General features: G+C 39.6%; 1 protein-coding gene across 1 annotated transcript in view; it reads right to left on the reverse strand.

Moving 5' to 3' along the window:
* LOC146613384 (phosphatase and actin regulator 1-like) overlaps positions 1-13,175 on the reverse strand; it is a 28,802-nt gene extending 15,627 nt beyond the window's left edge. The window contains exons 1-5 of the mRNA XM_085377823.1: positions 12,554-13,175; positions 9,635-9,799; positions 3,422-3,502; positions 1,544-1,747; positions 651-999 (exon numbers count right to left, since the gene is read on the reverse strand). Of these exons, the coding sequence (XP_085233949.1) occupies positions 651-999; positions 1,544-1,747; positions 3,422-3,502; positions 9,635-9,799; positions 12,554-12,839 (1,085 nt within the window). The 5' untranslated portion in view covers positions 12,840-13,175. The remainder of the gene's footprint in view (positions 1-650; positions 1,000-1,543; positions 1,748-3,421; positions 3,503-9,634; positions 9,800-12,553) is intronic.
* Between the last annotated feature and the right edge of the window lie 3,558 nt (positions 13,176-16,733).

Genomic DNA, 16,733 nt, shown 5'->3' on the forward strand with positions numbered 1-16,733 from the left:
TACCCTCTTAATTCCCATGGAATCAGTAAGGCTGTACTTTGTTTTTCACTTACTGCTTTTGCATTTTTGCTTATTTTTTTTAAATAAATAGTGACATGTTGTACTATGTCTTTTATTACTGTTCATCTGAGGTTGTATTTACCTAATTTTAAGACCTGCTAAGGGCTCGATTATGATTATTATTATTTTATTACATTCTAAAACCTTGGGTTTGGGTGTACTTTGTTTTTACCATGACATATAATATGTGTATGCAGTTCTGGCATAACATTCCCTGAGAATCACCTCATCTTCTTCCCACAGTGCATCTTGCACTCATGTCTTCTACGGATAACCAATTCTCACACACCCAGGTGTCAACATGATGGTCAGCATCACAATTTGATCAGTTTATTACATTTGTCCATTTTCTTTCTATGTTTTCTGTAATTTAATGTTCTCCTGCTGCCTATCGTGGCCCTCCCCGTGTTGTGACTGATGAGTGTAGTTCTGTTACATAAGATCCATCTGTGTCATTTTTAAACATACACATGCAGCATTGTTTAAGTTTACTTAAGATATTACATGTGATTTACAGACAGAAACTGAGCCATAATCCTTCCCTGCCTTCCCACAATCAGATTTAATGACCAGAACTGAGAGCTACTAACCTTTCAAACCTCTGCATGGAGAGTGCCAGGGTTTTATTGAGCTCCTCGATGATCCGACTGGGGGCGTGTAAGCTGCCGTACTGAAGCTGGAGCGGGTGACCGTGGCTCTGGTGTAGACCGGCTAGACCGACAAGCTGGGAGGGCAGTAAGGTGCCATGTAGGGAAGGCATGCCCTGGGGAGGGGCAGACTTTTGTGGGAGAGTGTTGAGGGGGTTGGGGGATGGAGAAGGGGAGGATAAGGAGGAGTCCAGCCCCCCTGGAGGCACGCAAATCATCACTTTCTTGGGTGGCAGAGGTGGAGAGTGCTTTCCCCCAGGCATACAGGGCAACTTCATTGGCTGGCAAGAATCTAGGGAATTGTTAAAAAATTAAAAAAAGGACAAAAAGAAGATTCATTGGACTTATTATATGAATGTCATGCATGGCATAGCTATTGCAGTTTATGGTGCAGATAGATAAACAAAGAACACAGATGAGTGGAAACGGCTCAAACATCAGCCCAGAGTGGGGGAATTACACCAGAGTAATGCCACTTCTCTCTCCTGACAGATTGACAATGACAGATAAAGCCAGCTGACCCAACCAGAGAGGGATTTAATGAGACTAGTATAATCCTATGAGCATGTGTGGCTGTACAGGTACAGTTTAAAGCCAAAGCAGTTATCAACACAAGTACCTGCTATTTACTTTTAAAATTAATCATTTTTTGACAGTTAAAGCTAATGAAGCAACACCCAACAATGTACACTTTAAGGAAAAATATTAAATCAAGTGTATATTATGTTGTATTTATTCTGCTTGGATTAAAGAAAAGTTCTAGAAAAAAAAACATATTGCCTGGAGTGATTAAAGCTGCACAGGCATGGAACGGACCATAATCTAGGACAACTGACCTGTGCTGTGGTTTGGGATCCTAGAGAAAGGCTTTGGGGGGAGAGCAGGAGGCTGTTTATGGTAAAGCGGTGGTTTGGCAGGGTTGTCCTGATGGTCACCTGGATAGCCAACAGATTTCTTAGTGGGCAAGACCATCGACGATTTCATAGAGGGCTCCTGAGTGCAGACGCTGCCATCCATTGAGGATCGGAATTCAACGGTTGCTAAAACAAGGAAAAAACTATCAATCTGCAAACAGTCAAAAATGCATTTGACTACACAAGAAAGACACTTTCTAAAAAGACTGCATAAACTAAGTTTAAAATGAACTTGATGTGTTTTTGAGACACTGGGGGCTTGGACTGTTTACAAACCCGAGAGCTTTTTTATCAGCACACACCAGACCGTGGAACAGCAGCAGACAAGCAGTTTGACAGAACTTTTGAATTTTAATTCTTTTATAGTTCTCATCCATTTGATGTTTTTTTCTTTTGCATGATCACACTTAAAGGCTGACAGTGCAAGTCACAGTGCTGCTCACATATTTTCTGACTGCCAGTGCATTTATACAGCATGCCTCCCATATTCCCAAATTCCATCTTAGCTATGGACTTTGTTTTTTAAATAGAAAATCACAACAACGTTTCACTCCTCTAATCTTTTTAACATTCAAAAAATTCCTCAAGGAGACTTGTTATTTTTTATTATTAACTAAAGATAACAAACTAATAATTTGTTGTAGTTTTTCAAGCTCTTTATTCAGGGATCATTTCTAGGCTTTCATTTTGAGGCCGGTGCTTTAGGAAGGATCTATGATACAATACAGTAGCTTTCAACACTGTGATGGGAGATACTGAACCATTTAACTTGTTCCATGTTTGGAGATGCTTTTCTGCATACCTTGGCTGTAATGAGTGGTTGTTTTAGTCACCACTGCTTAGTAGCTTCACCTGTCTTGTCTTTCTTGCTTTTCCATGAGCTGTTGAGTTTCTGCAATGTGTACTCATTCACTGTCACAGCATACAGTGTTTTCACATTTAGCTATTAAACTCAGTTTTTCAAAAAATAATGAAAGCCAAAATCTTCCATAAACTGTATATAAAAGATGGACGTAGCTATTATGACATCAGTCATTGGTTGATCAAGTCCCATCCTAATTAAGCCCTCTCATGATTGCCATCTTTATATTTTTAAACTGGGTTTGAGAAGTGGTAAACCTGAGGCCTACCATGTGTTTTGAATATCATGTTGTATTCAGTGTAATGAATATCATGTTGTATTCAATAACACATGAAACTAGCAATTATGATCTTGAACTTGTCAAATCCTGTTTACTATACTCACAGATCAAGTGATCAGTAGCGCTGTTTTCCCACACTCTTGTGTACAATTCTTTTTTTTTTTCCTCAGAAAAAAAAAATTGGGCCATTAAAAAGAAAAAAGTTTCAATGCTTTGGCTTCACCTTTAAGGTCCAGAAGCTGTGTCTATCTTTTATATACAGGCTATCATTTCTTTCTTATCTGCTCTCCTCACATCTTGGCAAGAGTCAGCCGAGCTTCTCTGACTTTGTTTTTGATATCCTGCGGCATCGAGCCCCCTGTTGTGCGATTCAAACATAATAAAATATATCTTTAGGTTGTGTAAAGCACATCAAATCCAGATCAAACGGGTTTTTTTTTTTAAAGCCACAAATTTTCTATAATGAAAGATTCTATCTCTTGAAGCTCTGTGCCAAATCTTGAAGAGTGCACACCAAAGGCTACTGATTAACAAGGAGATGAATAACTGAGGACCTTTCAGTTTGGTACGCCACCGTTACCCTTCTTGTAATTTCTACTTAAATCTGAAACAGTTTCCATCTGTTAAATCAGAGAGAAACTGCAGAAAATCAGCTCACCTTTTTCAAAGATCTCCTTCAGCACTCCTCTCTTGATAAGCTCATCTCTGCTCTGTCGCATTGACATCTTCCTCTCCAAAGCTGATGTTGTAAAGAAAAGGAGTGTGATAAAGAGGTTTTAACACTGTAACTTGTCATTCAAAAAACTATGACCGTTATTTCTTTGTTTAACCCAGGCTAAACAATTCACAACATGGATGTGGTCATGTGTTTCACAACATTTTTTTTTAAAGACGCATTCACATCAACCACTTTTGATGTAACATTTCCAAATGCCTAGAAATGTAATAAATAAGTAACAAACATCAAAATTACTAGCAATATGCTAACGAAAGCTTCTCGTTTGCATCACAAGTCAAAGAAATATTTATTTACTTGCTTATTTGTTTCCTTTACTCAAAGTGTTCAGCAATCAGAAAAAGAAAAAAAAATGACCAATCAAACATCTGGTCCAGCCAAAAACCAAAACAAAACAGGTTTTCTTTTTGTGTGAAATGGATATCAGTCACTATCTGCATTCGGTCACTGTGATAATCCCATAATTAATCCCAGTTTCACCATATACATTTCGTCTGGCTTATTTAGATTTTGCTGTAAAGATAATCAGTCGTCTCTGCTGAACAGTTAGAACAATTAGAAACTGTTCCCTGTTTAACACAGATAAAGGATAAAAAAGATATTCCAGCAATGCTTCTCATCGTAATTCATTATGCAAAAGATGCCATGTCCCATAGCTACTGTTTCCTTCTATTTTTAGGCTTTGCGAGTTGAGGCACTTAAGATCTTCTATCAGTAGGCTGAACAAAAGCAGTAAAATACTAAAAAAAAAAAAAGAAAAAAAAAGAGAAGTTGTTACTCATTTTAAAATCTAATCTTGCACAGAAGCTAATTAAGAACGTGAAATGAGGATGAGCAATAACAACATTTGAGCACGCTGCACAGGAGACTCGTACACCCTGTGCCCAGTATGAGTGCTTGACATATCAGAAGCCCTGACTTCTGAAATCAAAAATGTTCAGTGCTACTACATATTCAGAGCACATTGGACAAAAATACACTGGCATCTTGACCTCTCTATTCCTTGCACATCGTTCACAGCACATTACACTTTAAACCCACTGCTCAAAATAAGTCAAAATCACTACGCTTCTTTATGAGTTTCTCTATGGTACCAGGTGTTCATCATCAATGCTTACTTCAAAAGCTTTCCAAAGCTTTTTGATCAGCCCTGAGCAAGGAATTAGTTAAAAAGTTAAACATATTTTTTGGGGAGCGAGCATACATGACCGAATATTCCCCAATATGCCACACTCCTTTACTTCAGCTGCCAAGTTGGCATATTGCAGTTTTTATCCTTTCATATGCTTAGTCCATAGCCTCGCCACGTGGGAATGTCAGCTCAACAATGAATGCAGGACTTGGAACAGAAGAGTGGATGTGGCCACAGGTTGTTAATTGGATTTTGGATGGGAATGTGAGTCCCTGGTTTAGGCTCACATAGGCAGTACATTAACCATGAGTCAGGAGGTGATGGTCCACTGTTTCTTCCATTCTCAGATTAAGGAAAAAAGCAGCAGGATGGTGGTCTGAGCTATTTGGGGGGTGACGTTGGTTGATGCCATCTCTTGCTCTAATGTTGAGGCCAAGAACATCAATACTTGGTTACGTTTTCAAGCGTATCTCCTGTTCTTTCAGCCCACTAGTATGTGTTTAAGGCTTGCTTGGGGCTGCACACTGGTGACAGGACAGCACAGCACATCATGTGTGGCACTGACAATGATCAAATATGTAACAGATGTAGTCATTCTTAACCTTTCCTTAATTTAAAAACATCCGTATTTTGAGGTTTCTACAATCATCTCTAGCTGTTGAGTAACATGTGGCTAACAAATTTAATCGAAAATAAAATATTTGCACATTACCAAGCAATTTCCATAAAACTCCCACAACCAACTTTAGGTTAGTGGTAACAACTGTACTGTGAAGTAATTGGATTAAAAAATATATATATATATATCTTGGAAAGTTAATATCTTTGCCAGACATTTGCCTCTGCCAGATCTAATAATAAAAGATAATATGTTTTACAATGCAGCCTCTAAAAGCTTTCTCCTTAAAACTTTCAAAACTCTTGCATTGCAGTTTAACTTAGACTTTGAAATCCCCATCACGAGTCCATTATTCTTTAGTCTTTTGTTTAACAGAGCAAACATTCAAATGAAACTCTAACCCTAACCCTTCTAAAGAAGTACAGCACCAATTTGTTGCCAGAGTGGGGAAACCTGGGGTTAAAGGTCATTACTACGCCAGTTGTTTCATCCAAAACGAACAGCAATTACTCAGAGCTTTATGACATAAGAGCTCTTCTGCGGGATGCACACAGTTATGCAATACCATTAACTCAAAAGCCTTAATGAGGATATTATGTCTTCAGACTTGACAGGCGGCGAATGTTTGCGAAACAAAAGTGGAAGCTGGTAAAATTAAAGTGGACACGTGCAGAACGTGTGCCGAGCATGAAGTAAGGAGATGAAACTCTGGCCATCCTTGCAAACCCCCCTAAAAGCCCCCACTCTGTTTAATATTTAATCAGCACATTATTAGTGTGCAAGAAGTGGATTTCATGTTCATTTCATCAGGAAGGTCCTAGGGGACACACACACACACAATTGCGTGTGTGCGTGTTTAGTGTCTGTTTAGTGGGAAAAAATGCCACTCCCTCAAAATACCTGACTTTGATACAGAGTGCTATTGACTTGGACACCAGAGTAGTTGTCATCACTTGTCAGTTTGTAACAATGTTTATTATATAAGTTTAGTGTGCAGCTGAGGTACTCAAGTTAAAAGCATCAAACAGGATGCACTCTTATCACTACCAAAGGGTACAAAGCAAACCTCCATATCAGTATATTAGAATCTGCAGTAGCCTTCAAAATCACCTTGAATATCAACCAAGTTCTATTTTAAAAGTCTACCATAGCCCAAAGTGTTATCATGGCCCAACACTCCAACCACTCAATCTGTACCAAGATGAGAAGATTAGACACTCATTGGGGAGACTCAGCTGAGAGCATATTAAATGAAACTGGCATATCTAAGTTCAGCCTCTACTGATCTGAGAACACTACATTTAGTTTTTTAGAAAAAAAAAGAAAAGAGAGAGAAAAAAAAAAAAAAGTAAATTCCACTGCGAAGTGACCCAGATAGTCAGAACACATCCTACAAACCCTGAGGCACAGTAGCTTAAAGTGGAGTCTTTTACTGAGGCGTTTCTCTCAGTCTGACTCTCACAAAAAACTGGAATAAAACTTTGATGGTGTCTTCTATCAATGAGGAACTCAAGCGTTAAACCTCAGACCTCAGAAGCTTGAGTGTGGCTAAAATACACTTTAACACCTATAAAGGACACAGCAGGCATGCAATAGGCAATCAACTTCTCCCTTCATACAGTGTACAATGGACACGTATGAAATATGTCCTTTTTGTTAAAAATCATGCGAACATCCAGCATGAGTAGTGCAATTGGATGACTGCTGTTCATAGGGAAATGTGCTAATTAGATTAAAAATAGACTCCCTGATAACATCAGACTACAGCATGCATGTTCTTTTGATAAATCTCTTCTCGCTAAAATCTCTTCCTGATACAAGCTGGCTGTAAAAATTTACCAAGCACAATAAGACAGCATGATAAGACATCCAGCTGTCAGATGCTTCTCCTCCCTCATTCCTTCCTGAGGTAAAGAGTGCAGCCTCCCAGAGCTGGCCTTCATCTGCTTAAGATCACAACACATTAATAATCCTCTACTGTGCCCAGTGTCCAATTATCCATGACAACATCTTCCTGCCCAGTGGCTGGTCTACTCCCTATTGATACAGGAGTTGTAATCAACAATAAGGTAAGCACAGACTACTTCAGACACAAAAGACAAACAAGGACCATCTAAGGCCAAGATCATAGCAATGCAACTATAACCACTGCACATTTTTGCTGATTGCTTAAGCAACAGACAAATACTCTAATACTCTTGCAGACAAAATGCTGTTTTCAGCTATTAATGATGGTGTACTAAAACAAGTCAATAGCTGGTAGTAGCATGTGGCAGCAGTGTTCTTATACCTGCTGACAACAGGTCAGTAATAAAATGAGGGCAAGTACACAACACAGTTTCCTTGATAAGGTGAAAAATTATTCCTTTAAACACAAACTTGCTAATGGTTATACTGCACAGAGTCTTTCTCGGAATCGGTCTGAAAAGAGCAAACTATTTAAAAAGAAGCACTAACTTTTCATACGACTGCATAAAGGCTTATAAAAACTATTTATTTTTCATTTTCCTCACATAACTGTACTTCACAGTCATGGCTGAAGTTCAATACATGGCTGGCCACGAGAAAAACGTTTGTGTGCAGCGAGCCATAGGAAATAATACAGAACAGAGTGATGTTGTTGTCATGTTGTATGTGAAGTGCTTTAAGGGTTCACCAAGAAAATGTTACCTTTTCTAAATAAAACTTTTTTCTTGGATGGATATTTTTTTATTTCTCAATGAAGCAATAATCCATTTTCAGTAATCACAGGATTCCTCTGCACCATACAGTTAACCTACTTTCCTCAAGCTTAGCAGAATTTCTCATCTAGTGACTATACTAAGACAAAATACCAGCCATTGGGCCTTCTCTAAAATACGTCTAATGACTTATTAATCATTCTCTGACCATAAGATTGATGTTTTGTGAACACCTGGTGCAAACTTGCACCACGATGTGCCACTGGAACACATTGTTATTGTCATTAAAACTCTTCAATGATTCATGGTGTATAATTATTTTCATTAATGTTAACCTGGAAACACTTGTAATTATCTTAATAAAAACCAAATGTGCATTTCAATAATAAGGACGTGACCCTGTGAGTTTTCTTAGACGCTCTCTTGCTACAGTTAAAAATCCTTCTGCCAGCTCCTGTCATTTCAATTTATTGCACAATCGCACGCTTGTGGCTTCAATTCTACCACTGCCAGTTGCAGAAGTTCAGGCCACATTCCACTTATTTGGAACTTTCAGAGTTAGGTTCACGCTAAAAATGGATGAGACAGAGCTGTGGTCTCTCTGAGGCCAATGTGCCTGCCTGAGCATCGAAGTCTCTTGTGAGACTGCGTACCACCTGTAACTTAACAAGGTGATCATCAGTGGTATGGCAGCTCAAAAATGCCCATCAAAAAGGATTGAATAGAACAATAGTAGCAACAGCATTATTTGGGGACAGAAGCATTATGCACACAAAACAAGTGGATAACAAAAGCAATGAAAAGCGTCATTTCTCTCAGCTCCACTCAGCATTACCACCATTGAAACAGAAATTATCTTTTGTTGGCTCAGCTTTTGATTACTGTCCTTAACCACAACAAGAGAGATGCTATTATCACAGGGCTGACATGACTGTACCAGTGAACAGACAGAATCTCTGTGGCTGTGTTATCAAGTACACACTTCAAAAATGCAGTTTTTTTTTAAGTATTAAACAACTCAAAGGCAGCTACAGTTAAAAAAAAAAAAAAAGTCAAGCACACATCTTGTACTTCTGACAAATGATGGAGCTGACGAAAAGAGGTCGCAAAAATTAAAACGGTCAAGACTCAAACAGCAGCCAAAGAAACCATGAGCAAACCCAACAGATACTGAATCATTCAGCAAACTCACACCAGAAAATGTTAATTGAATAATGTTACTAAATGAGAACATCCTGTTCTGTTCACACTGGATTTAGCTCCCGTCCATAAAAGCAGGGACGCTTCTTCGAGCCTGGGAGCTACAGTCTGACAAAGTGCCTCCTCCTTTCCAAGAGGCTGACAGAAAAATTCAGGATGTGTCAGTCGAGGAAAATAAATACAGCCGGATCTGAAGAGACCACGTCCTTCACTCGACCCTGACAGCACTGGGCTGAAAGATCAAAGCAACTCTAAAGAGACCTCAAAACATGAAACTCCAGCGCTACACTGAATCAATTTGCTGCATTGTGACTCACCCTGGAGACTGAAAAACGTAATCAATTTTTCTTTTGACCAAAGGATATGCATTGATTCCCCCCGCCAAAAAAAAAAAAAAAAAAAAAAAAAAACTGAAACCACACAGGGTACAGTCTTTACAAGTATTGGAGTTATTATACTCGTGTCACTATTATGCGGATAAATTATGAAAAGATGTCACGTACCAGCTGATGTCTGCTTGAACTTCTCGCTCTTCTTCTTTCTCCATTTCCAGGGCTTGAGGAGCCGCCCCAGAGTTGCAAACTTGCTCCGCCGACGGATGGGTGGAGTGTGGGTACCAGAGACCAAGGACTCCGAGCGCATGGCGGCAAGCCTCTCTACTTCCTCCGCTGTAAGGGGGAGAGAAAACAAAACAAAACAGATTTAGTTTAGGTGAGGATCCAGAGGAGGTGATGGATAGTCTGGATGATAACTAAAGGCAGCAAACACTTTTGTTTTTTAATATCCAAGCAGAAATAATCTGTGCCAAGCAGCCTCCAGAATTCAGCACTAACTAGATGAGGCTGAATGAGAGCATAAACAAACCTGCACATCATATGGCATTATGCAGGATTTGCTCTGGGTCTAAACAGTTCTAGGCTGTAGACTGACTGATGAGCACCTCATTAAGGGGGAATATTTCAGCTCTTCATCAAATATTCACGAGGCCCGGCCCTATAATCTTTTAAGTACTGTTTGACTTCAGAAGCAAAGAATGTTAAGTAATTTGCTCAAACACAAAATATTACATGAAGAAATAACTGCGAATGCAAACGGCTACAAACAGCACTTAAAATGTAACACCAAGAGGAAAGCTGGCTGCTGGATAAGAATACAAAAGGTGGATGATTAATAACTAAGGGGACTCGAGCTGAAAATCTGACTTAAACCTACTTGGCAGCTTGTGAGATTTAAAAAAAAAAGAAAAGAAAAAAGAATTACGCAATGCCAAAAAGCTCTTCTCTCTTCTCCTTACTTTAAAACCTAATCTTTAAACTTAGTCTTTTATGTAGTCAAAAAAACATTTAATCAGAATAGCAAAATATCGCAAATGCAACTGCGTGCAAGAACAGCCGATTAGTCAGGACAATGCATGTTTTTTAAACTGCATTTTTTTCTACTAAGCAGCCAGTGAGTTCCATTACTTTCCATACTTTCGAGATCAGCTCGCCTCGGTTGTTTAAATTAATCATCTCTGCATTTATAATTGCCAAAATACATCATTACTGAATGATAAATGTGCAGACTTTTCAAATCAGTTTGCACATGCACCCATACAGAAACTGCACAATCTTGCAGCGAGAGCGATTAAGACAAACAATAAACAGACATTTTTTTTATTAGAATGAACAGCATCGCTTGGGAATGTCTTAGAATTCTCTCAAAACTCTTGGAAGCTATTAAAAAGATGACACAAATCACCTTTAAAGTATCTTATGAGCATGCAGCAGAAGCAAACAGAAAAACTCAAAAACCGCCAAAGAAACCCCCTAAAATCAGCAGTGTTAAAAGTCCAGAGCCTGGACGCACGAGGTGACCCTCTAGCACATCGTGTCACGTCTGTTGTCAATGTCACCCGGTTGCATCAGATCATCACCCATGACATGCAGTCAGGGAATCTGAGGGTGTTTGTTTGTTTGTTTATTCTTTTAATAATTGCATCACTTTTGCAATGTTTGCCAACACAGACATGCCACTTAACAGGACAGCCGCCTCCCTGGGGCAATGAGACAGTAAATAAATGTGGCGATAATGCAGTGCTGAAATCAGTCCCACGGACCATTATTTGAATGCTCTGCAGCATCCTTGGAAATCCTTCCACCACAGCACTCTATAAATAACCCAGCAGTCAGTGTTAATTGAATCCAGGAGAGATTCAAATGGTTTCGTTAGCAGCCTAAAGGCCAGATAGAGACAGGAAGACAACGAGCTCTAAGTTGAGCCACATCCAGGAGCCAAGTAACAAGCTGCTGTACTGTATGACAGAGAGAGTGGCAGTAATGACTCACTGTTAGCAACTTCAGTGCTTAGGGCATTGCTTCATAACATTAAACACTACTTAGTGTTAAGTACCACAACCTTAACTCAAAAAGGAGTATGGGTTTGAAAATATATATTTATATATACTTTTTTTTAAATTATAATTATTTTTTAAATGCACACAATAGAAACTGCAGTAAAGCAGTTGGGCCTTCCTGTGAAGATGAAACCTCTGGATACTATCTCCCCACAGGTGTAGGTATCTCAGTGTGCACTCAAAAGCCCTCTTATCCCAAAATACAGTGTTTACTACCAGATTTATTTCTTTTTTTTATGTTGTTGTGCTGAACTATTTAAAACCAGTACACATAGAATCAAAGTCTACACTGTAAATGTGTGATGATGCAATTGTAATTGTGAGAAAATCCTAAAATCTGCACAAGAAAAAAAAATAAGGAAATCCTCTTCCAAGTGTCCAAATTCATTGGATTTTCCCCTTTTCTTCCTCTTCTTGACATCAGTCTGATTGCACGGCAGAATCCTTATAACCTACATTCTCCACCACTGTAACATGAGCAACTGATGCTGCTGGTTTTAATTAACAACACTTTTTTGCATGCCAAGATGGCTGAGTGATGATGTAATGACACCTAAGTGGGGGGGGAAATAGGCTTTGTGCAAACAGCCTGCACAGCTTCATGCTAGAGGTTAATACTGAGATCTAATGACAATAAAAAAAACAAAAGACGCAGCGTATTTTTGCGGTCAAACGACAATTAACAGTTCAAAATATGAGCAGCCCAACCCTGTAAGAAGTTCTGATCCAGTCAGAGGCAGTTTCCACAGCAGCAACAGTGATTCACTCTCCTTCAGGAGAGTGGTGTCATTTCAATGCACATCGACACTAAAATAATATAATCTATCCCTCGAGGGGAAAAAACACTATATCCTCAACTGTATCCTCACACAGCCTGCTTATCAAATCGCATATTAAAAAAAAAAAAACCCCAAACAAAACAAAAAACAGAAGCAACGTAGCCATCTTCAGATGTGTGCATCCTGGATGGTAACAGCTACCGCAAACCTACTATGGGCGAAACCACACAAGGTTTGAGCCTACTCACCGTCCTGCGTGTCGTTTCCGCGGCTGCAATTGCTGCAAATGTGCTTTATCTCTTTCCCGATATGACAGTGGATCGTAAAAGGCATGGTGTTGTTGTTGTTATTGTGCGGATGCTGGCCGTGCCCCTTCTTGTTGTTCAGAGACATTATTTTGACCAAGCTGAACGCCTTTTTCTTAGGTTTCTCCACCGCCACGGGCGTGTTTTCTCGGCATCCCGTGGTAAACCAAGTGCCGTGCATGATGGTGGGCGCAGGATCCACGCTCGGGTAATTGGCCGTCTTGAACATCGGGAAGCGAAAACGGAGCGGTGCTTTAAACGGAGCGGCGTTACTACGTTGTGGGTTTAAATTAAAGGGCCATGGATCGAGTCCTACCTGACCTACTATAGCAGCTTCTAAGTATTTGGTCGCTTGTCTCTTCGGTAATCCCACACCTTTACCTGAGATCCCAAAATGTGCAGCCTACTTGGTTGCGCAACGCAGAAGTCGCTGCTGCTGAGAGAGAGAGAGAAAGAGAGAGGGGAAAAAATCTGCTGCCAAATCCAAGAGAGCTAATAATAAAACCGAGGCTGAATGGCAGTGACTACCTTTCACTCCCAGAGCTGTAGACTGCAGTCGGTTGTGGCTAATCCACGATTAGAGGAGCTGAGGAGTGAGTGCCTGTGATTGGCTGCTAGGTACGCGCTTCTAATAGGCCAGCCTGGACGCAGGAAAAGTTGCTCCTCCATCCACAAGATCACAGTTAACTATTTCTTCTATTATTAAGCTGCCTAATATGACAGTGCCATTTGAAGCAGCCGCAAAAACCACAACACAAACTAAGTAACACATCTAAGCACAATTTGTTGTGCTGTGTGTTTGGGTGAGATGGACATATTGATTTTATACTGAGAAGATCTCAAACATATTTAATCAAAATATTATTAGAATTACTTCACAAACTGAGATGACTGGAATAGTAATGGGTCCAAACACTTAGACGGGTGAGTGAATGTTAGACACAGTGATTCAAATTATAACAATGCTACTGATTCCCATAGTCAGTGCATCCCGCAGCTATGGAGAACTTTGTAAAACACAACAATATATATACACACAGTAGATGATGTCATCAAATGTAATAGCTTAAAAGGCATGCTGACATCATTCAGCTTAGAGAGCTTCCGATACAAAATACATAGTGAAACAATGGAACGTAACAAACCATGCAAATTAAGCACTTTAAGGCTGCTTCCATCACACCTATGTGCACACTTGCTGAAGGGCAGCAAAGATGACTGTAGAAAAAACCCCAACACCAATCTAATGCGGGCATGACACCAGACAAGTGCTGAGAGGTCAAATTAAAGAAACAAACAAAGGGAGTTTAATCAGTGATCTGAAAGCAGAATGAGAGGGCTCAACCTGAAGAAAAGAGGCATTATGATGCCCTTTCTTCAAATCACAAATTCCAAATAGCTACGCCCTTGATCCCCAAAGTTACTGTTCACATTCTGGAATAATTGATAGTATTAACAGGCGGTAAATAAGCCTTTAATTGTGAAAAAGATAACGGGAACCCCACGGCATTTCCAAACATGTTTCAAAGCAGCGCATGGTTGTGAAGCTGGGGTGGGGTGGGGGGTATCTTTGATGTTCCTTCAATGAGCTGCAGCTTATTCCACTGACATCAAAGCGCTCTCTGAAATGAGGGACAGAGTCACGCAGATTTACTCACACCACGGTGCAATGCAGTAGTTGCTCTTAGTTGCCTCTCTTTGGTGCAAAGTTTGTTTGCACTGATATGTGTTAAACTTTAGGACCCTGTGAAGCAGAGTTTTTCTTTTTTAATATACAAAACATTTTGCAACAAAGAGTCAGGGTTTAGCAGATAACAGGGACAAAAATTATCTCCCTTACTATGCAAGGAAGATAACATTGCACCAAAGTGTGACTCTGTACAGTACATGCGTGCTCGCTATAGAACGAGGAGCAACAGCCCTGATAAACTCAAGAAACCTGCGTTGCTTTCTTCCTGTGCCGGCCTGATAACAGCATTCACTCTGTTTGCTGCCACCCAGCCAAATAATTCTGATAGAGGAACACAAAATGGGCTTAAATCAATAGTGATGTGTGCCAAGACTCATGCATGCTAGCCTGTGTAATTCATCCTCAGCTTTTGTCTTACAAGAAACAAATCAAAGGCAGGCTATATGTCGGCTGCAAGGAAAGAATAATAACGTGTGTCAGTGTTGTTATGTAACTACTGTGTGACGCAGTGTTGGTCAGGGCTTCACATGACTCACTTTTAATCAGCTGACCACAGTTCATGCCTTTTGTGACGGGGTAAAATGTTCTCTTTTTGCTATCTTTCATGAGTTTTTGTTGTTTAAATGTTTGATTTCTTTCACTTGTTTCATTTCACTGGTCACTGTCTATGACAACTCTAGTTATGGATCTTGGGTATGCATTGGCTCCATAGTTATATTCAGCTTATTGGGACTTGTTCTTGCATAACCCCACTAGTGTTCGCAGTGACATTCAATAAAAATGACACACCACGTTGCTTACTGTTCATTACTTTAACTGAACCACAACCATAGGGTTTTAATTCTTTTTTTTATTTTTTTATTTGGCTTCCATCCATCCATTCAACCGCTTATCCAGTTCAGGGTCACGAGGAGCAGAAGCCTATCCCAGCTGCCATAGGACACTAACACAGTGTTCCATGCATTTCAGCATAAATCTCCAAGATGACTGTGACTCTTAAAAGAAAAAGACTTTCATGTTGATGACAACATACCTGACACTTGTCACAAACTCTCACAATAAACTTCAACTGTCAGAATAAGCTCAGGTACAGCTGCTGAGAAGTGTCTGCCAGTCTATTCCGACTCATGCTCCTTCTGATAGAAATGCTGGCTCACAGCACTGTTTGCCAAGGAGTTTCAGTAAATATTAGTTATCTGCTTTTTTCCCCAAAAAACTTGTGAGGCTGTGTAAAATGTAAACAACATCAGAATGCAATGCTTTGCAAATCATTCAAACACTATTTATAACTGACAATGCAAGGTACAAAACCAACATATCAGATGTTTAAAGTGAAAAATATCAACGTTTTTGGGAAGAATGTGAGCTCATCTTGAATTTAATGCTAGCAACCCTCAAAAAATGGTACAGTGGCAGCCAAACACTAATTTTCAACCTAGATCTTGTGTAATTTGGCATAGCATGGCCTTTTCTCCCTGTTTCCCTTTCTCAAGAATGGTTTCTTGACAGCGATCCTTTCCCTGAGATCATTTCTGAGCAGCTTCAGTGAACAGTAGATGGATCAACTGAAGGTCCAGATGTATCTCTCAGATCCTGTGCCAGGTATTTGCTGGATTTATTCCTGTTTCTTACGATATGACTTTTTGATACTGTTCATCTGCTATAGATAGTTTTCAGGCCTTCCAATTCTTCTTTTGTCCTCCACGTGTCCAGTTTTTGCCAATTTGAAAAAAATAATAATAATAATTTAAAGACACACTGCACACCACACATGCTGAGCTATCGCAAGTTTTCAGCTAATATGTCTTTGGGAGTCACCTTGTAAGTACAACCTTTTTTGCTGTTTTTTTTCCTCAAGACAGAGTTTTGTGACTCTGTTTATTTCATATTTTGGATTCTGGTTCAAACTGGTTTCCATGGCTGCTTTGCAGATTTTAGGCTAAACAATCTTACAACTTCCGACTGAGCAGCCTGTCACTACAAATCTGCTGTTCCCATTCTCTGCGTATCTCTCTGTCTCTTCCCATCTGTCATTCTCTCACTGCATTATTATCTGCCTCGCTCACTCATAGTAAGACAGCACCACATTTCCTTGACACAATCTAGAAGATAAGATGATAAAAGTGCAGCGCTTTGCCTTTTGCACATTTTTTTTAATTTGCCACGGGGAAAATGTGAAGGATTTTATGGAACCGAATCTCAACTCTTTTATGAAGTTCCTGGCTCCACCTTCTGAATTAAGCCATATCTTTTTTATCGCAGGCAACAGAGTAATGTGACATGATTATGTAAAAATCCACAGACAGCAACACGTGTGAAACAATGTTAATTTATTTAAAACACGAGCACTTGTTATTTTGTTTGTTTTTGTAATAATTGTGCAGATACTAACCAGCTCAGCCACTTAAGCCGACAGAAGTGTTCATAGAAATG

The sequence above is a fragment of the Diplotaxodon limnothrissa genome, linkage group LG18, assembly GCF_057381915.1.
Source record: "Diplotaxodon limnothrissa isolate DT_005_m linkage group LG18, D_limnothrissa_male_GT1.1, whole genome shotgun sequence".
Classification (NCBI taxonomy): Eukaryota; Metazoa; Chordata; class Actinopteri; order Cichliformes; family Cichlidae; genus Diplotaxodon; species Diplotaxodon limnothrissa.